The sequence below is a fragment of the Chiloscyllium plagiosum genome, chromosome 18 (assembly GCF_004010195.1).
Source record: "Chiloscyllium plagiosum isolate BGI_BamShark_2017 chromosome 18, ASM401019v2, whole genome shotgun sequence".
Taxonomy (NCBI): Eukaryota; Metazoa; Chordata; class Chondrichthyes; order Orectolobiformes; family Hemiscylliidae; genus Chiloscyllium; species Chiloscyllium plagiosum.
The window spans coordinates 16,180,826-16,207,771 of record NC_057727.1 but is presented as its reverse complement, the minus strand read 5'-3'; the positions used below and the strand labels follow the sequence as shown (position 1 = coordinate 16,207,771).

Genomic DNA, 26,946 nt, shown 5'->3' with positions numbered 1-26,946 from the left:
AAACATTTAAACAGGATTGGCATCTAAATCTGTCAACCGAAACATAACTGATGTACCTATTGTGGCCTACTGAAAAACCTAGAACCTTCAGTCTACACCTAAACACGATCCTATAAACCCAAGTCTCCTTTTTTTTTTGTTTATTAGCTCAGTGGTGACTCATTGGTTAGCACTGCTGCCAAATAGCGCCAGGGACTCAGGTTTGATTCCAGCCTCTGGCGACTGTCTGTGTGGAATTTGCACATTCTCCCCATGTCTGTGTGGATTTCCTCCAACAATCCAAAAATGTGCAAATTAGATGAATTGGCCATGCTAAATTGCCCATAATGTTCAGGTTAGGCACATTAATCAGGGGTAAATGGAGGATAATAGGGCAGGGGAATGGGTCTGAGTGGGTTACTCTTTGGAGGGGTTGGTATGGACTTGTTGGGCCCGTTTCCACACTGAAGGGATTCTATGACTTATGTTGGCTGAATAGCTGATCTCAAAGTAATGTCAGTAGTGTCTCTTCAATTCCCGCATCTTCTGAGGGTACCATTAAGGACTCTCCTTCTCGACCTGTCCCCTCGCCTGAGATGTGGTGACTCTCAGGTTAAAATCACCACCAGTCATGCATCTATCTCATGAGAGAGTGGCCCTATGGTCCAGTAGAATGATGCTTAGTTTAGTTTTTTAGATATGAGCAACACTGGAACAGTGTTAATTACCTATCCCTAAATGTCCTGAGACAATAATGGGTGTCTTTTAACCTACTTAAGAAGATGATAAAAATTGACATGGTGGCTCAGTGGTTAGCACTGCTGTCTCACAGTGTCAGGGACCCGGGTTCAATTCCAGCCTTGGGCAACTGTCTGTGTGGTGTTTATACATTCTCCCCATGTCTGCATGGGTTTTGTCCAGGTGCTCCGGTTTCCTCCTATAATCCAAAGATGTACAGGTTGGTGAATTTGCCATGCTAAGTTGCCCATAGTGTTCGGGGATGTGTAGGCTAGCTGCATTAGACAGGGGTAAATGTGGAGTAATGGGATAGGGGAATGGGTCTTTGGAGTGTCGGTGTGAACTTGTTGGGCCAAATGGCCTGTTTTCACAATGTAGGGATTCTATCATTTCTATGATTATTGACCTAGAATTGCATTCCTTTTCTGAAGGATGTGATCTTGACAACTTTCTTAATCTGTTTCCCTTGATGTTAGACCATACGTTGAAAGATTTTATTGCATTCAGTTTTGTGTGTGATTGTAGGATTTGAGCTCTCAAAGTCTGGAATGTGAGTCCCGAAACACAACCATTAAACTACTATGCTCTGGCTGTATTTAACTAGCTTTTTCTTTTCTCCCTGAATGCTTCTTTGCAAAAACAAAGGCAGCTACATTTAATATAATCCAATTCTACTATTCTTTACACATTGTGTTGTTTAAGTAACAAGTAGATCCATCCTTATCTTGCCAGGAAGACCTTGAGCTGCTCTTTGTAAGCATGAATAGATGGTGCACTGGAACCATGACTGCTTGTTCCAGAGGTAGATATATTTTCCGCCTATTTTGGTTATTGTATTTAATTGTAGCTGTCTTGAGGCATTCCATTTGATCTTTCTCTCTGGTTCTTAGCTGAATTGATCTGTCTGATTCAAAGGCAAAATACTGCAGGCATGGGAAGTCTGGCAGTAGGAAATAGATCAAGGTACAAACAGGTTTGTAAAATAAGAAGTTGATCCCTCCAGTTGCCGATTTGCTTTCTAGAAAACTATTTTTCCCATTCAAATATACAGCCAAAATAAATTGATGGATTTTGATTCAGGAGAGACTGGTGGTTTCCTCAGACTGGAGGATCAGTATCTGGAGGACACAGATTTAAATAATTGGCAAAAAAAAATCTGTTAGAAGAGAATTATTCTCTTGCAGCATGTTCTTATGTCTGGAACGCATTTCATAACAGGATACTTGAAGCAGATGTAATAGGAACTTTGAATCAAGAATTGGATATTATGTTCTAAATTTTAAAAAATGTAGGGCAATGGGACAAAACCAAGAGTATCAAACTAATTAATTGTCATAGCTGGAAATGTGTTGCTGGAAAAGCGCAGCAGGTCAGGCAGCATCCAGGGAACAGGAGAATCGACGTTTCACACAATATTCCAAGTGAGGCCGCACTAGTGTTTTGTACAGTTGCAGCATGACATTACGGCTCCAGAACTTTATCCCTCTACCAATGAAACCTAACACACTGTATGCCTTCTTAGAAGGGCTTATGCCCGAAACGTCGATTCTCCTGCTCCTTGGATGTTGCCTGACCTGCTGCGCTTTTCCAGCAACACATTTCCAGCTCTGATCTCCAGCATCTGCAGACCTCACTTTCTCCTAATTAATTGTCATAGTACAGTAGATCAACTGGCTATCATCATTGCTATATGATTCTACAAAGTTATTTTCTATTCTTATAAATTTCCTAATGCCAGTCATTATTTCCTACCTACAGTTACCATATATGTAGCTAACTTTTTCTTAAATCTCAATTGATTTCCATTTCTGTCCATCCTTTGGGAAATCAGCATCTACTGGAGAATTGCCCCCTGTGGTTGACTCAATTTACCACTCCTGAACTGGCAAAGGTATTAAATAGGCTTAATAATATTAGGCAGGATATGTGCTGATCATTAAAGCTTTATTAATTCTTTTGTGTTGTATCTATTCCTGAGAGAGATTAGCAATCACACCTCAATCCTTGGGTGTACAAGGGCAGTTTGCCTCTGGCAAACACCATCTGTATAGTATTGTATATATAAAGATGTGTTAATTGCAACCTGACGTATCATGACATAATAAATATTGGACTGATACACCATTAGAATTCATATATACTAACATGATTAATTTAGTCATGGGTGACTTGATTGGGAAAATCAAATCAGCAGAAGTTAGATGCAAGGAAAAATTCAGTGTGTGTCTTTGGGATAGTTTCCTCGAATATTTATGTGTGGATTCAGGCTCTTTTGGATCTGATAATTTGGTAATGGAGCAATTTTCTTCTTTTGAAGTTTTGAGCAGGTTGGACCTGTGCCCAAAAAGAATGAGAGGTGATCTTATTGAAACATGCAGAAAGAGAAAGAGATTCTCACAACGAGAAACAAAGACTAGATAGCAAAACCTTAGAGTAATGGATCCCCACATTTAATGCTCTGAGGACAGTGAATCTGTGGAATTCTTTAACAACCCAGTTTTGACAGCTCTCAATGGTAAAGCATGTTGAAGGCTGAGATAGACAGACTTCTAGGTAGATATAAATGCAATGGATAGACAGGAAAGTTGAGTTGATGATTAGCCATGATCATATTGAATGGCGAAGTGGATTCAGTGGGCTGAATGGCCTTCCTCTGCTCCTACATCAGAAAATAATACGTAGAAGAAATGCTTTATCATTTGACACCATGAAACCCCAGCTCTAGTATTATATTTAAAATCCCTTTTGGGCATATTATAGTCCTACAATGTGGCAGGTTGTACTGCCAATGCAAGATCCAGAACATTGTTCTCCCTTTAGTGTGCAGAAGATTGTAAAGCACAGAGCTGGAGCAACTAACCAGTTGCTGTTTTAGTCTCAGTTTCTATTTATTTGATATCTTTGAATGGTACAGCTTTGTAAGATACTTTCAGCAGCCATTTACTACCTATATGTTAGATCTGCATTTTTAACCAGTCTTATTAAATATGCTTGTTGGAAGACTATTGCTTTTTATATGGTCTTTATACTCTTGATTCCTTCAACTCCCTTAATAAAAACTTAATAATGTACATTGTTGTGCTTGTAACCTTTGCTGTACACGTCAAGTGAGAAACCTTTCACTTTAGATGAATTAAAACATAATAAACCCTAGAGAGCAATCAAAATCTCAGGATTGCATTGAGGTCACAAATTTCAGGGAACCCACAAGAGCCCAGAATCCAATCTCCAGCATAATTTTGTGGGATCTTCTGTCTCTTAAAATTTTGAAGTGTTGAGAAGTTGATCTGCATGAAGAATTTGCCACTTGTGAGTGCCAGATTGGACAGAACGTAGCTTTCTTGCCATTTGAATGCTGCTGTAGATAGATATGGCGCATTATCCTCTTGATGCTTCATGGAAAGAAGAGCTCTTACTCCTTAGAAAGCTGGTTGTATGTTGGAATTGGTACAATTCTAGAGTTTGAAATGTGAAAAATGCTTTGGAACCACTCAAACAAAAAAATAAATCTGGCAGTTCAGTGGGTGTACTTGCTGTTTCAGGTTGGAAGGAAGAAGAAATATTTTTATCTTCTTTTGAGTGCACTTCGTTTTTGTTCCAGCCACAATCAGCTAGTATTGATTCAGGGAAATGTAGTGGCTAAGTGATAATAATAAGAAAAGGAAAGTTGAAAGAATACTTTGGTCGCTGTTCAATAAGCTCGGGTGCTTATGATTTTATACGTGTGGCAATACAGAAAAATGGTTTGACACCTAGGAATTGAACTCCGTGTTTGCACATGAAGAGGTAGGAGAAGAAATAAGTTGTTGAAGGTGAGATTTTGATCCTCTGCGTGGTTTGTTTATGTTTTTGTTTTCTTTGACGCTCATTGTTCACAGTCGCGGGAGCAGCGGAAGATGGAAGCCATCATGCAGGTATTTGAAAACTTAGAGAAGAGAAAGAAAAGGCGTGAACAGGTGGTTGAGCGCAGTGCTAGTCAGCCTGATATCGATGTCAACCCGGAGGCTCCAACCACAGATGTGGAGGAGGTGAAACCGGAGCCTGCAGCAGAAGAACCGCCGCCCAGTGAGGCAAAACCACCACAGCTTGCAGGGGTAAACACACGGCGAACTTCACAGCTAGGGGTAAGCAGAGAATTTAAATGGCAAATGGGCCAAAGAAGCACAAGAATGGTTATTAGTGCTATTGCTGCTTCATGGAGAGGAGGAAGTGAGGAATTTCTTGGTGCTAATTGTCCAGTGGTGTTCTGTGCTTCATAGTCTATGGGCTTTGCTTAGGCGCTGGAATTTGGGAGAGAACAAGCTAACATGATTTGTTATGTGGAGTTTAGTCAGTCGAAAGTGGCCTGGCAAAGTGGCCTTGCTTTTCCCCTCTCCAACAGAAGTAAGGCAGGAATTCCATCAATCTAAACCACACTGAGACGCAGTGATACATTTCCAAGCTCTTTTGATGTGACACGTTTTTGTGACATGTACTGTTTTACAGATGTATTTACTTTCGGGGAAGGGAATTGGTTAAGGAAGTGTTCACTTTTCCAGAGGACAAATGCACTTGGTTATTGTATATCCTAGATTGCTAGTGTCTGCTTGAAAATATCCCAGTGTCAGTTCATTGGTGTTTCAAGGGTTAAACAATGGATCTGATTGGTAATCTGCTTTATTAAAATAAACATATAGAATTGGGTTGGGAGGATAACCTGAGAGGCACGCCATCTGCTTCACATTTGAAGAAGTTATCTGATTAGTGTTTGAAGTGCCGTTCTAAACCTTGTACTGGAATGCCAGAAGGGTCAAGAAGAAATACAATTGTCATGTTTGTAGCAGATGGTGTTCGGCCAGAACTTGTCTAAAAACTCTTAGACATGAAGCAAGTGCATCAGTGACTTGGGCATTTAACTAACCTGCAATAAATCTGTCAAAAGAAGGCTGATACTGGTTTAACTTTTAATGTGCTATTTATACTTGGGAGGATGAACTTAACATTTCACAACTCTCCTTGTTGCACTGAATGTGAACATTAGTCAAATCGAGATGGAAATCATTAAAAATTCTCTACTATGACGCTGCCTTTGGATATGTAGCCCAAAGAGAAATTGCTTCCCCAAAATGAAACACCTGAGGATGGATCTAACCTACATTAGTGAGAGCTTCTTAAATTTCTGATGTTACATGTGAGTGTATGTGATTCTTCTCAAACTTTGGCTGTTTGAAATAAATTCTGATATTTGCTGGTAGATGTGAAAATTAATCTTCTTAACAATAATTCAAATTGGTACGTTTCCCAAGAAAGGGAGGAAACACCAGGAGTCACAAAAGCTATTTACATACTGATACCTTGTTACAGCACCTCTCTCTTTTAATGCCTTTGCTTATTTCCAGACATATGGTTGCACTTTTAGGAGCGCTGAGTGGAACAGAAATTTTGTTTACAATGTTCTATTTGTTCTGGGAAGTGGTCATTCCTGTTACTCATCATTGCTGTTGAACTGAGTGGCTTGCTGGGCAATTAGGAGTTAATTGATTTTTGAATTTCTGGAGTCATATTTAGACCAGATCAGGTCAGGATGCCCAATTTCTTTCCCGAAAAGACATTAGTGAAACAGGTGGGGTTTTACAACAATCAGCAATGTCGTCATTAGGTTAGCTTTTTAATTCCAGGTTTTTATTAAATTCAAATTTCACAATCTGTCATGTTGGGATTTGAGCCCGTGACCCCAGAACATTAATCTGGAGTCTGGAATATAATTACACCACCATTTCTCAAAATCCTTAGCTCACAATTGTATGAGGCTTTCTGTATGGGCATTCTAAAATTATGCACATGGTTGCCTTAGAGAGAGTGCAATGAGAGTTCACTAGGATAAGAGGATGGAAGTAGACTGAAACTATATTCCCTGGATTTTGGAAAGTGATTGCTGATCTCATTGAAATATATGAAATTCTTAAAATGACATGATAGTGTAAATATTGCCAAGATGTTTCCCTTTGCTGGGGTGTCCAGAAATAGTGGGTGACTGTCTCAGAATAAGGGTTGTTTGGGGCTAAGAGATTATTGAGAGGGTTAAGGATCTATGTAGTTCTCTACCCAAGAGAGTTGCGGATGCACAATAGTGAGTCATTTTCTAGTGAGTGCACATAGAAAATGTGCAGTAGAGTTTTGGATACTAAGGGAACTCAGGGATTTTGTGATAGAATGGGCAACAGAATTGAGGTCGAAGATCAGCCATAATCGTAATGTATGTCAAAACCAGCTTGAAAGACTGAACAGCCGATCCTCTCCTATTTCCTATGTTGTGAGAGTAGTTTTGGAAATTGGTAATTAGTGAAGAAAAAATAAATTAACTTTCTTAAATAAGTGAAGTGGTAGAGTACATACCTTTGCCATGCTGTGTTGACTCAGTGACAATGACATCTCTTCCTGGAGGCTTTTACCTGCCTTGTTGATGCTCTGAAACCACACAGCTGAAAATCAACATTTTTATTAGGATCTTCCATCTCACTGTGGAGGCTTCAAATTATTCCATATCCAGAACCTGCTCTGAAAAAAAAACTGCTCATATTTTGGACAAATGCATACACAGCTGAAGTAATCTTCAACATACTAAAACAATAAATCTACCTCTTAATGTTAATTGTATGTTAATCCTTTAAAATGTTCCAGGATCTGGGTTTACTTTTATCCAGGTTTATATCTGTTCTTTCTTGGGCTTTGCCCTGTCTGTGTGCCAGGTTTCATGGAAATACACCCATTAAGTTTTGTGATATATTGTTTACAAACAGACTAATGAATGAAAACATGGCTTGCCCCCTTTTTCATTAGCAGAGATAAAAAGAACAGTTTCTTGAGTTGAAGCAGTCATTGAGTGACTTTCTGCTGAGCTGTTCATCAGAAAGAAAATGAAAATATAAATTTGATTCCTGTCTTTTGCACTGAAATCAGGAGTTTTAAATTTGATCGTTTTTTTTTCGATTAGATTAGATTCCCTACATTGTGGAAACAGGCCCTTCGGCCCAACAAGTCCACACCGACACTCCGAAGAGTAACCCAACCCCCTGTCTGACTAATGCACCTAACAACTATGGACAATTTAGCACAGCTAATTCACCTGACCTGCACATCTTTGGAATGTGGGAGGAAACCGGAGTGCCCAGAGGAAACCCACGCAGACACGGGGAGAATGTGCAAGCTCCACACAGTCGCCCAAGGCTGGAATCGAACCTGGGACCCTGGCGCTGTGAGGCAGCATTGCCAACTACTGAGCCACCGTGCCGCTATTAAAACAAGCGAATTAGTTTCATTTCCATACAGGAATTCAGGAAAAAAAATTAAGATAACGAAGATGTTCCAACTACTCGAGTTCTCAATCTAGGAGACATAGTAAGGAGACAGCACAGCAGGTCAGGCAGCATCCAAGGAGCAGGAGAATCGACGTTTCGGGCATAAGCTCTTCTTCAGGAAGAAGCCCTTTCATGAAGAAGGGCTTATGCCCGAAACGTCGATTGCCCTGCTGATTGGATGCTGCCTGACCTGCTGCGCTTTTCCAGCAGCACACTTTTCAACTCTGATCTCCAGCATCTGCAGTCCTCACTTTCTCATAGTAAGGAGACATCATTTAAAACTGAATTATGAAGGAATTCCTTCCAATTGGTAACAAATGTTTGGAATTATCTACCTCTGAGTTGTGGAGGCTAGATCACTGGGTGTTTAAAAAAAGATTTTTTCTTATGTGATCGGTTTGTGCAGCGTTAGATACCAGCCATTAGGTGCCATGTTGCCAACCATTCTGAAGAATGTGCTGGTACATTCTTGTTAACAACAGCTGACAGATCAAAACCCTCTGTATGATAAGGTTTCTTTTGAATCACAATGTCAGGAAGGTAGTGTGTTTGATCATTTGCTCGGGGGTCATTGTACATACTGATGCAGAAGTGTTAAGTGTATGGAAGTAAAATATAGTTTCATTGTGTCTGTCAAAAAAACTGAATAGATGAAATGGAAAGATTTCTTGGTAACATCTGGTGAGATTGGCATGTAAGTGAGTAAACAAATGTGGCCATTACACAACTGAAAACACAACCAGAATTCACTTTTCCCATCTTACCACCACCAGCATCTCCTTCCCCCCCCCCCCCCCCCACCACCAAAGAGAATGCCAGTACACTTCAGTAAATTTATTTCAGGTTGAAGATGATGAGATTGTTTACTGTCTGCCACAAAGTAGTCATTGGACCAAATGTAATCATTTCCCATTTAAAGATGATGGTTGGGAAATGTGCCTAGCATTTTATATATAAGGGATGGAAGGAAATAAAATTCATATAAACCAATGAGGGTATGCTGAAAGATCAGTACATTTTAAAGCTTTCATATTTTAGAAGGATTTTTAAAAAATATTCTTGCTGATCAGGACCTGTTCAGGTAGAGTAGTTGGTAACATCAGAGTGCCAATCCTAGTGATTCACGTTATTTTAGTATCAAAAAATTCAGTACAAGTCTGCATTTGGAAATTTTGTCTTCACATTCTTTAAAATGAGCGATGTTTATACACCCAGCCAAGATGACATATCCAACGTGGACGTTCTTGCTTATGTATATATATATTTTTATTTCTCTATCATCCATCTTAACAGTTTTTGAGTATAATTGTCAATTGTATTTTAAATTAATAGAATTTGTTTTCGCTGTCAGCTGAGTTTGATATGTTTTTTTGTTCAATCCCATTATTCTCTGGGTTCACATGCATATCCTGGAAATGAAGTTTTTGTTTCCTTGTTTACTAAGACTATACTGTCCTTAAGTCAGCATTTAAATTATGATATGGTAGAGCAGTAGTACATTGAAACAGTTGGAAAAATGCCTCCATTTCACCTATTCTGCTTAATCCCTATTTTCTATAGTACTGTAAGTTAGAACTAAATCAAACGAAAGGCACCTGACGAATGAGTAGCACTCTGAAAGCTCGTGATTTTAAATAAATCTGTTGGACTATAACCTGGTGTCATGTGACCTTTAACTTTGTCCACCCAGTCTAAAACCGGCATCTCAATGTCAAGGAAAAAGTTGTCAGGGGAGGAAAGAGGGTGCCAAACTTTTTTAAAAGTATATAAAACTAGAGGCCATGTCTGTTTTATTATTATTTTCTTGGTTTGATATCACTGATCATTCATAATCTGTTCAGTATATTGTTAACAATCTCTGTTTGATAGTTCAGTTTCTCATAGATTATCTTGGTTCACCAATTCAGATTATTTCAATGAGAAATTCATCTGTGAATAATTTTTTTAGGGTGTAGAACATATACAGTTTTCCTGAAGAACATTTTTTTTTAATAGGAGCAAGTTCCAGAAAAGCCTGCTAAACCTCCTGTATCAAAACCAACCAAGCCCAGACCCAAAAATCGGTTCTCACGCTATCGTTCCAGTTCAGCACAGCGACTGCGTCGACAGCGGCAAGCAAGCAGCCAGGCAGAACCAGCGCCAGTTGTAGCAGTTGAGGAGGGAGCAACAGGGGCTGTTGTGACAGACTCCGCAACTGCAGAAGGTTTGACAAACGTAGGAGCCCCAGGAGTTGAGACGACATCGGGAACTGTTATTGCCTCCCAAACAAATCGAACCAATCTCAAATATCCTAAAACTAAAAGGGTAAGTGTGACCTGGCTGATTGCGCTCTTCCATAGCTGGGAAATTGAGACTGGATTGTTTGATGTAAAAGGTTCCAGAGGTTCACAATTACATATCTGGAAAAAATTTGGATTCCCTGAATTTTGGATGACTGAACAAATTGAATTTGCCACCATCTCCAAAACCCGATGAATTACATGAATCCATTATTTTATTAAAGCACAATTAAGACTTTTAATTCTAAGTCAGAGAGCTTTCTTAAATTATGATTCCAAAATTGGTCTTGTATTGAAGTAATTTAATGACCAAATTATTCATAACAATTCAAAGAGCAAAGAAGAACAAAGAAAATTTACAGCCCAGGAACAGGCCCTTCAGATCTCCAAGCCTGAGCCGATCCAAATGTACTGTCTAAACCTGTCGGTCAATTCCTAAGCATCTATATCCCTCTGCTCCCCACCTACTCATGCATCTATCCAGACCCATCTTAAATGAATCCACCGTGTCTGCCTCTACCACCTCTGCTGGCAATGCGTTCCAAACACCCGCCACCCTCTGTGTGAAGTACTTCGAATGATATTCATTCATTGATAAAATGAATAAATTCTGTGATTAGTGTTTTGCTTAGATGCAATAATATTTATTTGACTGCTGGATGGTGCTTTTGAGGATTCTGAAAGGGATGTAGTTGTTTGTCTTACTACCAGCAATTATCTATCTCTAGCTGATGTAATTCCAGCATCAGTGTAAATGATCAACCTTCCTGATATTTGCTGGCAATGAAATCACATCAGACAAATGTGCCTTATTGCTATAGAATCATAACAGCACAGAAGCAGGCCTTTTGGCTCACCATGTCAATGTTGATCAACAAACATCAAACGACATTAATCCCAATTACCTGCACTTGTTCCATAGCTACTGTGCCCTGGCATCTTAAGTGCTCCCCAGATGCTTCTTAAATGTTGTTGAGAGTACCTGCCACTACCACCCTCTTGGGCAATGTGTTCTGTATTGCTACTACCTTCGCAGGCAGCAGATTCTATATTTCTACCAATTTTTGGGTGACTTTTTTCTCAAATCTCCTCTGAGCTACTTACTCTTCACCTTAAACATTTGCCCTCTGGTCTTAGACATGGATTCTCAAGATCCACTCTGTCTATGCTCCTCAGAATTTTGTACACCTCAGTCAGGGCCCACCCTCAGCCTCCTCTGCTCCAAGGAAGACAAACCTTGCCTATCCAGTCTCTCCTCATAACCGAGACTTTGCATCCCAGTCAACATACTGATACATCTCCTCTGCATTCACTCCAGCTCAATCACATCTTTCTGGTGATTATAGTATATTTGCTGTACTTCCTCACCAATTAGGAACTTGGATGCCACAGATTATTTTTCTTTTAAATGCATCAGTTACTTTGTTTTCCTGGCTGTCCCCTTGCAATTGCTGGTTTTTGAACTTATTTGAAATTTCCATTGGTCATAGACCAACCTGTAATGCATATTATAGCTATAATTTCTTTGCCATAAGAATAGTTTGAATTGAGCACATGTGTAATGCAATCATCTATTTGTCTTTCATGTCCCTTTGATAAGAGTTGAAATCAAATCTTAAGAAAATTAGTGATCAAAACGAACCAATTTCCTACTGTTAAACTGGAATTGGCTGCTTTTTAGATGTCAAATTAAATTGAATTCAACAGTTTATTGTGTCAATCTAAATATGTTGGTGTCAGGCCTCATGGTAAATTATGGACATTTTCGGAGCTAAATAATTTGCATTGAATCTTTATTTGATTTACTACTTTTTGCTCTACTTTCCCCCTGTCTTTTGGTTCAGTATTTGGTTACAGAATGGTTGAATGACAAGGTTGAGCGATCAGAGTGCCCATATGACCGACCATTACGTATCACAACTGATCCTACTGTCTTGGCAACAACACTGAACATGCTGCCAGGCCTGAGCCACAGCCCACACATTTGCACAACCCCTAAACACTACATTCGCTTTGGTTCCCCCTTCACTCCTGAAAGACGAAGACAAAGAGTTGTGTGTGATGGCAACTATGGATCTTGCAAAAAGGTAAATGTGTACAATAACCTTACAATTTAAAAATAGGAAGTTTATGAAAGAGCCCATTGGGCCAAATTGTGTCTGCGTTAGAAACTTAACATGGGATCTATTTATTATATGAGATGCAAGTTCAAGCAACATTATAAGTGTTGGATTAAAGTTACAGTAATAGATGTTAGCTTTTAAACTTATTGTGTTCCTCATATTATAGCATTCTGTTCAAGGATCCTCCCTGGTATTCAAAACATTTGTCTTGGTCATTGCTTCACTTGGTTGCAAGCAAACTTTGCTAATTTGTGGCATTTTTCTATACTTTGTGGAATGCCAAAGTTGCGGACACCTTTTCAAGGTGATTTTTGCTTCTTCTAATGTGTAAATAGAATAAATTGTAGCATCTTTTGGTGGAATCCATCATCAAAAGGTATAGGATAACGAGTCAAAGATTATATCCCACTGGCTTAGCCCCAGTACTTGTCTGGTTGACCACAAAGCACAATCATATAATGTCTGCTGTATTCACTCAGAGCCTAGAGTGAACATCATAGAACAATATCTGCCTTATTATGAGATAACCCAAGTTATTTAACATTTCTGTCATTTAGTTAGACTGGATTATGCTGTTGGCAGAAGTACACTACCAACCCAATAAAATGCTTCAACCCGAGAAGAAACTTATCTCGAGCTAAATGCAGTTAATCAAGTTGCAAATTTAGGTTTTTCTTAAAAATGTTCTTATTTGATTGAGCACATTCTTTTATTCTGGTCAGGTTTGGTTCAGTGATTTCTCCTTGAATTTATTTGCTTCTGAGTTAGAATTTGAGATAATCTCAATGGGATGTGTACAATCTCAATGGGATGTATACGATCTCAATGCAAGTGTACCTCAAAAATTGCAGTACAAAAGTAGAGACTTGGGGACTAAATGTGAACATGCTGTTGACTCAATGAAAATCCAATGCTGGTTCATCATATTACTCATCAGATCTTCTAAAAAGGCTTGATATTATGAGATTTTGTAAAAATAAGTCAGTAGCTGCATTTTTTCATGAATTTCTGGGATGGAATTCCCATCTGTGATTTTGTTTTGCACGTTTGTTGGTGTTTGGTTTGTGTTTTCAATTTTGTTTATATTTCTATACAGTATATGTTTCTGAACAGTGTAACCTCTCCACAGATGGTTTTATCATAGAAATGTGTGAAATGATTAAACCATATAGAATACTTAATCGGTTAATTCTTTTCAGCGGTGGATAAAACAGGCAATGGATGAGGCCATGGTGCAAACTCCCCATGCACCAGATAAAGGACAAGAAATGACACCCTTATACCAAAGCAGTGACAACAGCACTGTTCCTGATGTACGGGATAGCACCATCGCTTCAGTTGGTAAGTGGAAACCATAACTTTTTCATCTCATTATACAAAGCAAAGCCGGTACACGTGCAGTCCAAGCACCTGAGATATCAGATTATCTATTCCTAGCTACTGATGTCCAGGAGGAGGTATAAGGAAATGAACATGGGTGACTTCTTATGATTTTTCTTCTGTTTCTGTAAGGAAGTAGTGGTGATTAAGTATTGAATAATAGATGAAGGTATAATCCCAGACCCTTTACTTCCATCAAGTGGTCATTCTTCATACGTCAGCCCAGTCAATTATTATTGGCAAGGCATTAAAGCAAAGCCTGATCCCATTTTCATTTGGTTTCAGTGTATATATATTGCCAGCACAGGTCACAGTGCAACTGTCAGGAGAAGTAACCGAAATAATTTTCTCTCATATTAGTGTTCCAGTGCTCCATACCAGCTTTTTCTTTTCTCTTCTCTCTCTCTTCTCACAGTTGCTTGGCATATTTGCATGATTCCATCACTAACTTGGGTAGTTTGGATTATGATGGATAGAAAATATGTTCTGCTTTGGATAAGGTATAGTGTAGATACACCAGAAAGGGTGTCATCAATCTATGGGGCTTCACTTAGTGACTAATGTCTCTGCATTCTTAGATCCCTTTGCTCTTCTACCAATTTATTTTCTTGTCTGCAAAGGAATAAATAGTCACTTTATTCTTCCTACCGAAATTAGCAGCTGTACACTTCTCTACATTCTGTTTCTCTATCCTCCATCTTTACTAATTGCATCCTCCAATTTTGTCTCATCTGCAAAATTCACCATCATACCTCAGTCTCCTGAGTTCATGCTTATATTCGGCCCAGTGCAGCACTGCTTTCTGGTATTGTACAAAGCTTTCCTGAATTTCAGCCTCTTTCAACATTCAGTCTTTTATTCTGATTTTAGTGTTAAATATTTCTCCTGAATGCTGTTGATTTCCTTTTGAAATATTGCCTATTGTTCTTCTGCGTGTTAATATCCTTCTTCAGTTTATCTCCCATGGCTCCATCCTTATTGCCTCATGGTTTGCTTTTGTCCAGGGTATTACTTTGGTCTTTGTACTACCTTTTATCCTCATCATTATTTTTCTATCGTCATTACTCCTCCCTGGATACTCTCCCATGCCTAACTTATTTCCTTCAATTCATTTCGTATTACTACTGGTCTGTGTTAGAATTCTTAGATATTGAGTTAGATTGATACTTGAAAAGTAATCAGACAGAATCAGGTTTTGTGAAAGGGAAATTATGTTTGATCAACCTCTTAGAGCTCTTTGGGGAAGTAAAGTGCTGAGGGTCTATTGCGGTTAGATTTCCAGAAGGAATTGCGAAGGTTCCACAACAAAGGCTGTTGCAGAAATGAAAAGTTCAGGGTGTAGGGGGTCGTATATTGGTGTAGATAGAAGATTCTGGATTAGTGGTGCTGGAAGAGTACAGCAGTTCAGGCAGCATCCGAGGAGCAGTAAAATCAGATTGGCTGCTAACAGAGTGTAGGTGTAATTATGTATTTTTTCAGGTTGTTAAATGTAATGAGTAGGGGAAAGTGAGGACTGCAGATGCTGGAGATCACAGTCAAAAAATGTGGTGCTGGAAAAGCTCAGCAGGTCAGACAGCATCCCAGGAGCAGGAGAGTTGATGTTTTGAGCATAAGCTGTTCATCAGGAATAAGGAAGATGGAAAGTTCAAGAGAGCGGTGCCGAGTTGGAGGGTTGGATCAAGGATAAGGTGGAGGGAGGGGAGATCAGGAAACTGGTGAGCTCCGCATTGATCCCAAGTGGTTGGAGGGTCCCAAGGTGGATGATGAGATGTTCTTCCTCCAGGCTAGGATTTGGTGGTGGAGGGGGCCCAGGACTTGCATGACCTTGGCAGAGTGGAAGGAGGTGTTGAAGTGTTTGGCCATAGGGTACTGGAGTTGATTGGTGTGGGTGTCCTAGAGGTGTCTTCTGAAAAGTTGCGCAAGTCCTGTCTGAGAATGATGCGTTGTGTCCAGAGGTTGGTGGGGTAGAAGATGAGGACCGGAGGGGTTCTGTCCTTGTTGTGACTGGAGGAGTGTAACGGGTATTGTGCCACAGGGATCAGGGTTGGAGACTTTCAAATTCATAATTTGTTCATAATTTATATCATTGACTGATTTGCAAGTACAATTGGCAAATATCCTGATGGCACAAAGATAATTAGTAAATTAAGTTGTGAAGAGGACAGAAGAGACGTTGATAGGTTAAGTGAGTGGGCAAAGATGTGGCACATGGAAAATAATGTGGGAAAATGTGAAATTGTCCATTTTGGTGAGAAAAATAATAAGAAATCATGTTATGGTGAGAGATTGCTGAACTCTGAGATGCAGCGGAATCTGTGTCTTCGTGCATGAATTTCATAACATTATGTAGGCATGACATCTAATTAGGAAAATTAGGGAATTAATTACAAAAGGAGAAGGTTATATTTCAGTTATTCAGGGCACTGGTGTGATTGCACCTGGTGCACTCTCCACTGTGTTAGTCACCTTATTTAAGAAAGGATGTACAGGTATTGGTGACAGTTCAGAGAATATCCCTGGAATGGGCAGGTTGTCTTAGGAGGAATGGCTAGGCTTTAATCCATTGAAGTTCAGAAGAAGAGGGTGACTTGTTTGAAACATTTAAGATCCTAAAGGATCTTGACAGGATAGATATGGAAAAAATGTTTCCTTTTCTTGGGAGAATCTAGAACTGGGCCTCAATGTTTTAAAAGGGTAACCCATTTAAAACCAATTCAGTGAATATTTTTATTTGGTAGTTGTGTCTTTGGAACTCTCTTCTAACACAAAACAAGATATCACTACTGCACATGAATCCTTTTGCAGTTAAGGCTAATGTTTCATTAGCTGCACCTGCATATTTGTCAGTGACAAGGACATTCAGGTCCCTTTGCAAATCTACACTTTCCAAGCTGTCACCATTTTACGAAATAGTCTGCGCATCTGCTCCTCCTCCCAAAATGAATAACCTTACACTTTTCTGCTTTTTATTTCATCTACCATGTTCATGCCCACTCACTAAACCTGTTCAGATCCTGCTTTATATCTCCCTCATAGTACACATTCCATTTTGTTTTGTATCAGTTGCAGATTTGGAAATATTTGGTCCCCAAATCCAAACCATTGATATATTTTGCGAGCAGATGCAACACAAGTATTAATCCTTACAGGACCTCACTAGTCATTTAAAAATAACACAACACCAGGTTATAATCCAACAGGTTTATTTGAAAGCACTAGCTTTCGAGGCGCTGCCTCTTCAGGTGGTTGCGGTACAGGACCCAAAGACACAGAATTTATAGCAAAAAGTTAACAGTACCATGGAGCTTTAATGATATATTAAACACATTTTAGATTATATCTCTCATCTTTTAGAATGGAATATGCTAGTTTTGGTTCTTTAATCTGTAAATCCCAGAACTTCTTTTAAGTTACATTCTCAAGATAGCTTCAACTTTTCTAGGTGCCATCTCAGCTCAGACATTGCATTAAAAGTGTGAGGTTAAAGCCTGTCTGTGTCCCAATGTTGAGTCAGACTGGTTCTGTTTCTAAAGTGGGACTTACAGAATCTTACGGGGATTTATGCAGTTTTTGAGCAAAATAAAATGTAATTCAGCAAATACAAATTGACCCCATAAATTTATTTGTGTGCGCATGCAGAAGGGACAGTAAATATATCATCACAGCTCCATGACACTGTAACCTTTTTGCTATAAATTCTGTGTCTTATGGTCCTGTTCCATAACCGCCTGATGATGAGGCAGCACCTTGAAAGCTAGTGCTTCCAAATAAATCTGTTGGATTGTAACCTAGTGTGTGTGATTTTTAACTTTGTCCATCCCAGTCCAACACTGTCACTTTCAAATCATCAGTAGTCATAGTTTGCCAATGGACAACTGACCCATTTATTTCTACTCTCTGTTTTCTCTCTTAACCAATCCTTTCAATGCCAACTATGTGCTCCAATTTTGCTAATCAACTTCTTGTAGGGAACTTTCTCAAAAGCCTTCTGAAAATCCAAAAGTACTCTGTCCATCGATTTCCCCTTAACAATTTTGTTACTAATATCCTCAACAATTCAAGGTTTTTTTTAACTTGATTTTTCATTCAAAAATGGCTATTGATTGTGCCCATCAAGCCATTTTTCTCCAAGTGTCTGTTTATCATATCCTTTTTGATTGATTTTAGCATGTTCACTACTACAAATGTAAGTCTGGTAAAACTATAGGTCCTTGTTTTCAGTATTTTGAAAATTGAATATATAAATTTTCCACCCCATTAATTTCTCTAGTCCAACCTTCTTACTAATTACCTCAACTCCTCGTTCTCCTTAGAAACTTGGATCTCTAATTTTGGGAGATTTCTTGTACCTTCTTCAGTGAAAACAGATACAAATGAATAATTTAGCTTCTCTGCCATCTTTCTATTCTGTCTTGATTCTGCCCGTATGGACCCACATTCATTTTAGCCAGATGTTCCCTTTTGATATACCTGAAGTAGCGTCATAGTTCCTTTTTTTATGATTTTAGCTAGTTTGCATTCACATTCTATTCTTCCGTTTGTTTTATATATATTCGTATTCTTTTGCTGTATCTAAAAACTTCTTAATCCTCATTACATCTTTTATTATTATTTCTCACTTCTTCAGAAGCCTTCAATTTGAATCTTTAACAGTTGACTGACATTTTTAGAGTTTTTGTATCATGAAGGAATTTACAGTTGCTGTAAGCCATGTGATTGTTCTTTAAAGACTGTCCATTGCCTATTTTGTCATGAATTTTAATGTATTTCCCTAAATGAATCTACTTGTACCCCATGCTTTCAGAATTTCCTTTACTCAAATTTAACACCCTTGCTTCAAATTTAAACTACCTCACTTTCAGACAGTGTGAAATTCTATGATTTTGTGATCACTCATCTCTAAAGGTTCTTTAATCAAACAAGGTTTGAAATTGTTGGCAAATGGTAAGCTCATTGACCTGCATTTCGATATTTCTGCAAGAATACTTGAACTTTTCTGGAAATAACTCAGAAGCATTGACAGAACCTAAGTGGGATGAATAATTGCAGTGTTGAAATATCCAGAGGTTCAATGTATTCCAGCTGCTTAACTTGTTTTAAAAGTATTTCTTTGCAATTTATAATGGAATTTCTGGTAACTTCTTTGTTTTGTAGAGTTGATAACGCCTCTGAAGAAGCGAAAAGCACGGTATCTGTCAGACGTGAGTGTGACTGATTTGCCCGGACCTTGTAGTCCATTATCAGCGCCTGCATCTGTCACAGATACAGTTATGTCCAGCCCGACAGTAATGACGCCTTGCACCTTGTTTCCAGGAGAAGAGGAGAAGAAAAATGGATATAATGTAATTTACTCTCCCCTTCACTCCCATGCTGCTAGCCGATGTAATACCCCACTACAGTTTGAGGTAAATATATCTCGAATAAAGAGACTGCCGTCCACACTTAAGATGCAAGTTAATGTTTTAGTATTGTTTCAGAAAATAAAACTGTTCCAATGCTGTACCTTGTTTGATAGAATTTGTTTTTTTAAAAAAAAGAATAAATTCAATTTATCTAACTATATAGCTTCATTCCAGCTGAACACGCATTCACTTTGGTGCCAGCAACACCGAACACTGCTTTTATAAGAAATGATGTTTAGTATGTTGATTCTAACTGTTTGATTGGATTACTCAGCATTGAGACTAGTTTTTAAATTACATATCATACAGATTAATTTTGATGTGCCTGTAAGTTTAGAGACCGCCTGTATGGAGTATGAATGCATTAGTCTTAGAGCTGAGCCAGAAGTATGTCAATGAACATTTGTGGTTTTGAAGCCTAGAGGTGCACCTTCTATATACAGTGCAATTGCCCTACCTCTCCCAAGTGCATATTGTATGAAACAAATCTGTCTTTTAGCTGTGTTCTTATTCTTAACAACATTTATGTGTCATCTGGATGGATACAAGAATAGGAAGGGATAAGGGAAATTTGGGACACATGCTGGCAAATGGGACTGGATTAATTTCTGATATCTGGTTGGCATGGACAAGTTGGACTAAAGGGTCTGTTTCCATGCTGCACAACTCTGAGTCTATGAATTAACAGCAGTAACCATAAAACTTAATTAAGTATCTGTTTAGAAATAGCTGAAAAATTCATTGCATGTGATAAAAATAGGTTAAATCTGATCGTGAAAGCAAAATCACCTTTTGAATTGTTTTGCTTAATTTACTTTTCCACTTAGCAAAACTTTTATTTTTGAATTGGGTGATAGGCTGCTGAGCCTGTTGGGATTTGAGAGGAAAGGGATGGGCAGAATAGGGATCAAATTGTTTGATTTCACTGTGTTCTCTTGATGCAGAAATGGGTAACTAATAGCCAAAAGAAATTGAATTAAAGAAGAGAAAATCTAAATATTTTGCCACACCATGTGCACTGTATGGTGTATATATAAATATAGGAATCTAGCCATTGGAACAGTTTTATAATACTTTTAATGTGAACAAGAATATCCTAATAATTGTTTTGAAGTGGAAGAAAGTATAAAGTGTAATTCCAAAATGGCACCCCCTAAAGGACAGTGGGGATCATTTCAACTTGCTCTCTATCTGTAAATGGGTTTATGGTTTTATGACAATAATGAATAGCAGGAATAGATTCCCTATAACATCACTTATGGGGTGGCTGGTTTAGATCCCCTACCAATTGCATAGATCAATCTGGAGATATTTTGACATTCAAAAAGGCAAAATATTAAGCTGTCAGGACTGTGTGATATGTTCCAAAACATGTTAAATATCTGCAGTGCTATTCCAATAAAATCAGATGTTCAATAGCTTTGTCCATCTACTTTTCATTTCAAACTCTTCCTGATTCCCCATAAGACAAAAGTTGTGACCTGCTGTTTAACCAGTTGTTTGCAGCATCATTAACTGACACAGATTAGGTTATTGAAGGTGAATATAATTTTTTGTTTTCATTTTACACGACATCGGTAAAAGGAAATGCCAATGATCTAAACCTTACTTTCATTTTTAACATTAAATATGCATGACATGATGATTAGCATTAATCCCACATTAGGAAAATGACAGCACTAATGTTTATATGCCTTTGTTTCTAGCAAAGCATTCTGCTTCATGCAATAGGATTTTTGGAGTGAAACAAGAAATATTATTGTGAAAGATTTGGTATGTGGGTTTGCAGTATATTTCTTTGATTTAATTAACCTTTCAGAATTTCTCCCCCAGATACCAACTTACATTTTGACACATCTTTTACTCCCAGACTTCTACCTACATATCTGGTGATCCAAATGCATAGGGTGACTTAACTGTTTGATTAATTAACTTCAATACCTCCCTGTGGGCGGAAGCTTGAAACTTCATTCAATGCTTCCCCAGTTAACGTGCCCATGAAGTGGATGTGATGTACTCAGGATTGGAGGATTGGTTCCATGTTGCTAGCATTCATGCTGTTTTGAGGCAAGCGGCCCTATCAACCAGCTTGTATTACTTCCGTAAAATATTTGAGAGCAATTTCCTATAAATGTCTTGACAGTCAACATTGTAAAGTGGCATTCTGAAAAGAAATTATGCAGGGAACAGGTTTTAGTGAGAGCTTGTTCTAAATTAATGCTTTCAAACAGAATTCAGTAATTATTGCAGAAATGTTCCTATATTCCTTAAGTAATTACAAGCTATTTTTGGTTCATTGTATGATTTGGAGAATTGAAGTTTTAATAATTAAGTCATTATTCAAATGTTTTAAATTTATGTCAAGACATCTTAGACTTAAAACACTGTTGAGGTTTAATGCTCTGCATGGTCTTCATAGTACTGTAAATTCATATTGCAGATCTTTTTCAAAGTCAGACAAGTGCAAATATGAACTAATTCAAAGCGTGATAGTTATACTTCACCATAATTTTGTCTTTTTCATATTAAATATTTAACAGATACAGAATCATATTCACTTATTTACTTGAACATTTCAATAGCTCAGAAGTCCAGTCTAAACCCTTTTCTAAACACAATTGGACTAATATTACTTCTGCGATCTTGAACTTTTAATATTCTAGCTATGTCATTCAATTTAGTATTAACTTGTTAAATTTGTCACAATATATAGATTTTGAAAGCTTCAAATTTGCCAGTACTTTAAGTCTTGCCACAAATCTATCTTGCCAAGTTAAGTTGTTTACTTTTGACATACACTTCAATAATGTGTAGTCCTTTACATTCTAAGATGTAAAAGTATCATTTTTCAATTTTCATGCCAAGTTTCTTTCTTGTTCTAAATTCTTATGGTGATCTGTTTCACACTTGCTGCATCTGCTGCTCTCCTTACTTCGCTTACAAATTTCACAGACTTGTAGTTTATTCAGCATCCAGGTCCCCTGAGACAAGCAACCTCACACCTCCCTAATCATCACATGCTCAAGCTGTTGTGATCTCATTCCTAAATTTTTGATCATTGCACGCTAGACATTTCAAGTTCTAGAAGAGCAGGGTGACATTGCCTCTTGAGAATCTAATCCAGGATCCCCAGAAAGAAGATTTTCAATATTTGAAAAACTTGGATTGTAGATAAATTTCTACAATTCCTTTTAAGAGAGGAATTCTGTTGAGAAAAAAAGTCTTTCACATCCTCTCAATCCAGTGTTTTGCTTATCCAGTGAATATTTCTTTTTAGAGTAACCACCGCTTATGTAGAGAAAATGTGGTAACCAATTTATACATAAAAAGTACCAAATGACCATATTAATCAGTCTTATCTCTTGATCTTTTTTGTGGGGTAAGTTCTAGTCTCTACAAATTTTCTTGTTCTTAAATGAGTTGTGGAAGGCGCTGGCACTTTTTGTTCATCTTTCATTATCCATGAATGGATTGGCTCTCTAGGTAATTTCAGAAGGCAATTAATTTCTGTGGGTCTGGAGTCTTGCATAGGCCAGAGTGGATAAAGCTGGCACATTTCCTTCCTTGATATTAACTAGATAGGTTTTTATGACAATCACAATGGTAACATGATCACTGTTAGACTAGCCTTTTGCAGTTCCACATTTTACTGAGTTCAGATTTCACCATCTGCCATGTTGGAATTCAAAGCCATGACCCAAGAGCATTAGTCTGAGGTTCTAGATTACCAATCCAGTGAAGCTACTACTACATAATTGTTTCCTGTATTGAATTGCATAGACTGTCACTGGAAGCTGCTGCCAGAAATTAACTGGAAATAGCAGGGTCAGTATTGTAAGTGTTTACAATATCATAAATAGTGTCCTTTTTAACACACATTTTAACAAATTGATTGGTGGATAAGGCATGATAGAAAATTGCCAGTAGATGTTATTTCCTGATCTCCGCGATGGCGAGCTGAGGACAAATATCCTCCTATAGAGGATTGCAGCTTTCAAATATCTCTTAGCAGTTTGTGATAAATCACATTGCCAAAAGTCTGACAGCAGACACCAGGAATAATCCAGCTTTTTCCTTTTATCTCTTGAAGAAATTGATTCCTCTCAAATACATTTTCAGTTGTGCCAGCTGGCCTTTATTTATCTATGAGTTTTAGTGGTGTGAGAAAATAAATTCAATCTTATCTTCAAGTTACAAATTCACAGACATTCCTGCAGTGGTCACTGGGTAACAATCATAAATGGACCTTGCTTTATTTTCCTCTCTAGTCCAGGTCTGTGTAGCTCAGCTGTTGATTGAATTAAATCATGGAACTATTGGAAGCTAGAATGTATTTCTTAAAAAATATTCAAAAAGCTGCAACAGTGGCTGAACACTTGGTGTGTTATACTCAGCCCTGCAATGCAAGAGACCCCAAGTTGTGATTCAGTCACAGTTGGACAGGAATTGTAGTTCTGTTAGTGTTTTTAGTCAAGATAGAAGGGAGAGCAATGTTCTGACTCGATTTTTCTGCAATGAGGCAAGAAGTTTGCTATTGTACTTGGACTTTAGTTCAAGTGTAAGTGTGTCATTTTAGGAAGAGATTTGCACAGAATTTACAGCAGAAGTCAAAGTATCAAAAGTTTTGGATTTAATGTAGTAAAATGAATTTTTTAAACTGACGTGAAATAAATTGTTAGATGAATTCTTTTGCAAAATTTCATTGGCTCAATTCTAGAAAGCACTTGAAATCAACACATGATTTGGAGATGCTGGTGTTGGACTGGGGTGTACAAAGTTAAGCTCCAAAAGCTAATGTGCTTCCAGTTAAACCTGTTGGACTATAACCTGGTGTTGTGGAATCATCACAAACCTTGCCTCAATTTTGCATTAATTGGTGCTTGAGAAGCTGGGAGTTCGAATAAGATGGCTAATAGGATGCTGTATTTCTACTTTTTTGGCATGTTAAAAATTTGCAGCCTGGCTGATATTAATCTGAAGGAGCTACTATTCTTCATTAACTAATGTTATGAGTTCTTTTTTAAACAGCCTAAAATGAAGAGAGCAAGTCTACAAGTTGATGTGTTACCTTCTCCTTTAGGATATTATTCTTCATTCTAACAACACAGCTAATTTGTTCATTTCTCCACTAATAGCTTTTTATTTCCAGGTAAAACTAGGTTACTTTCCAGCATAGCCACCTGACATGATTTCCATCAAGATGCTGCAAGATTTTATTTTGTTCCAATTTCCAATTTAAATAGGCTATGGAAAACAGCATATAACAGACACTATGTGTAATGCATAAATGTGTATTTTATTTCTGAGAGATTCTAATGCATTGCAGAGCAAGAAGTAATTTCACATTTTCAACTTTGCTTTTAAAAAAAAGTCAGTCAAAATCTTTGTTTTCAAACTCCTGAATTTGGTGCTTTGTATCTGATGTGTAACTAATATCTTTTTCAGAGAATTTTGATTTAAACCTTTCTTGACAGATGAACTCCATTACAAGATGTATTCCTTTGCTGATATTTAGATTTTAAAAACTATACCTTGAAATTTTTTTAGATTAGATTAGATTAGATTATTTATGTATTCTCTTAGGTTCTTATATAGACCAGTCAAAATACTTTACAAGCTTAATTTAATATTCTTGTATAGGTTTATGATCTGGATCAATTTGTGTTGACAGAAAATTATAAACTTGATAAATCAAAACGGCCTTCAAAATATTACTTTACGATTTGTGTTATGAGCTCAAAATAAAGCATACATCACCAGACCAATTGAGTTAGTTTTGGAACATCTTTCTCTTTTGCTCTTATTGCATAAGTTATTGTTCTGTTTATATGTATGGTATTTATTTCAAATTGTCACCTTTATTCTGCAGTTCGAGTATGAGAATGATGAAGCAATATGTTAGCACCTAGACTATGCAAGATAATATTTAATTTGTATAACACAAAGTGGACAGTATAGATCTTAAACTGCTGGTAGCACTCAGTTTGTGCAAAACATGATAATCTCATCCTCTGAAATTGTTATAATTTACTGAGGATGAATGTCAAAGGATCAAGTGTTTCTCTCAACTGTGCCACTGTAAAGAAATTATTTGTATTCTTCAAGGATCTACCTGAATATCAAAAGTTCCCGACTTTGTCTTTACAATATTGCCTTTTAGAATTTTCTTATGTGGTTCTTTAAAAACCACAAGTTCTGATTTGAGTGAGGTTTGTACTTAAATAAAAGTATACTCATGGCCCTGAAGAATGTTTAACAATTTGTTTGGTAAGTAAGTTACTGCACTGTAGAGTGGGCCAGCTGGTACTTCTCACTTATAGCTGTGAAAAGATGGTATTGTTGATAAGTTAACAGGTCATATTTCAGAGAATACATTTATAATTGCCTCAAACAACTTTTAAGATTGAAGCCTGAACCTGAGAGAAATTCTTGGCATTGTCTTTACCAGTGTATTACTGAGCCTGAGAACATATGGCTTTAATCAGGCCATTGCGCACATCCAGCTTCTGACATGCTTGCCTCAACAGACTCTATGGCGTCTGCACATTGACACATTGCAATTTTAATCTTCTAATGCTTCTTCATAGACCAAGAAACACTCCAATTTAGTTTTGCATTGTCATTTTATTTTAATAAAGCCTAACCATAAGCCACAGGTTATTGTTTTATTCTTGGTTGTGTTTTGGTTTACAAACAAACATGGAGAATGGTAAAATAATAAAAATAAAACAGCATTTTTCTCATTAAGCTGCAGCATATGGCAGAGGTGGGAATATTGAACTTGATTCACAGTGGTAGTTTAGTTTTCTACTGCATTATTGCATGAAGATTGGATTTTGATCAGTTGACCTTACTTTCTTGAGTGATTGGTTTTTATGGTTTTTCTCTCTTTTTTTTTAAACTGAGCTCTAAATTTAAGGTCCAAAGTATTTGTGTTCCATACTCTTTATACTAACTCTTGCTACCTTTTTAGTTGCTCCACCATAGCAAGTTGCTGCTATCAAATCATATCCTACAGTAAGTGGATCAGCATCTGTATGTCCTCCAACTGTAGTGATGTATGAAAATGTGGAGTCAAGTGCTTTAAGCCTGACAACCAATCACAAATCAACTTTTGCAACCTTTTAGAAATGACCTGTTTTATATTGTTATTCCCTCACTAAGAGGGAAGGTTCAGCTGATCATATTTGTTTTTGGGAAGGGGATGGGGGTGAGGACTTTTTTAATGTTATAAGAAATAATAGTATTTAAATTTCAGTTTTCAAATCACTTCTAATCAATATAAAATTTGTTTTCAAAATGGAAATGTTGCTTCTAGAATAGAACTTTATTGAACTTAGCTGTGAATTGCGCAGTGCCAAACTGTGCAGTCACCAGTATAATTATTTATACGTTTAAGATTATCCAGTCATTTGGATTTGTGTAAAATAAATTTTTTTTCCCTTTGAGAGTTTGTTTGTAACTAAATCAGTATTGCAATAAAAGACTGTGGCTTTCTCTTGCTTTTGCTTACCCAACTTGTAAGTAGAATTCTAATAACATGCTTTTCCCTTCTCTTAGAACATTTCCTCTCCTGAGAGTTCCCCAGTGCATAGGCCTGAACCGTTTTCACCGGAGGTAGTTATCCTAGTATCTCACTTAGATTAGAAAGGCTGAAATAAGCCCTTGTAGAATCATCTCTCTCTCTCTCTCTCTTTGTGGTCCCTCC

At 37.6% G+C, this 26,946-nt stretch overlaps 1 protein-coding gene across 11 annotated transcripts in view; it reads left to right on the top strand.

The window, feature by feature from the left end:
- The window catches only part of setd5 (SET domain containing 5), a 167,449-nt gene that overhangs the window by 103,900 nt on the left and 36,603 nt on the right, over window positions 1-26,946 (top strand). For 9 of the 11 annotated variants that reach the window (XM_043707775.1, XM_043707772.1, XM_043707768.1 and 6 more), the window contains 6 exons: window positions 4,596-4,841; window positions 10,050-10,358; window positions 12,178-12,420; window positions 13,656-13,797; window positions 18,991-19,241; window positions 26,799-26,855. In XM_043707775.1, coding sequence (XP_043563710.1) covers window positions 4,596-4,841; window positions 10,050-10,358; window positions 12,178-12,420; window positions 13,656-13,797; window positions 18,991-19,241; window positions 26,799-26,855 — 1,248 coding nt within the window. The remainder of the gene's footprint in view (window positions 1-4,595; window positions 4,842-10,049; window positions 10,359-12,177; window positions 12,421-13,655; window positions 13,798-18,990; window positions 19,242-26,798; window positions 26,856-26,946) is intronic. The other 2 variants (XM_043707776.1, XM_043707777.1) reach the window with 2 other exon arrangements.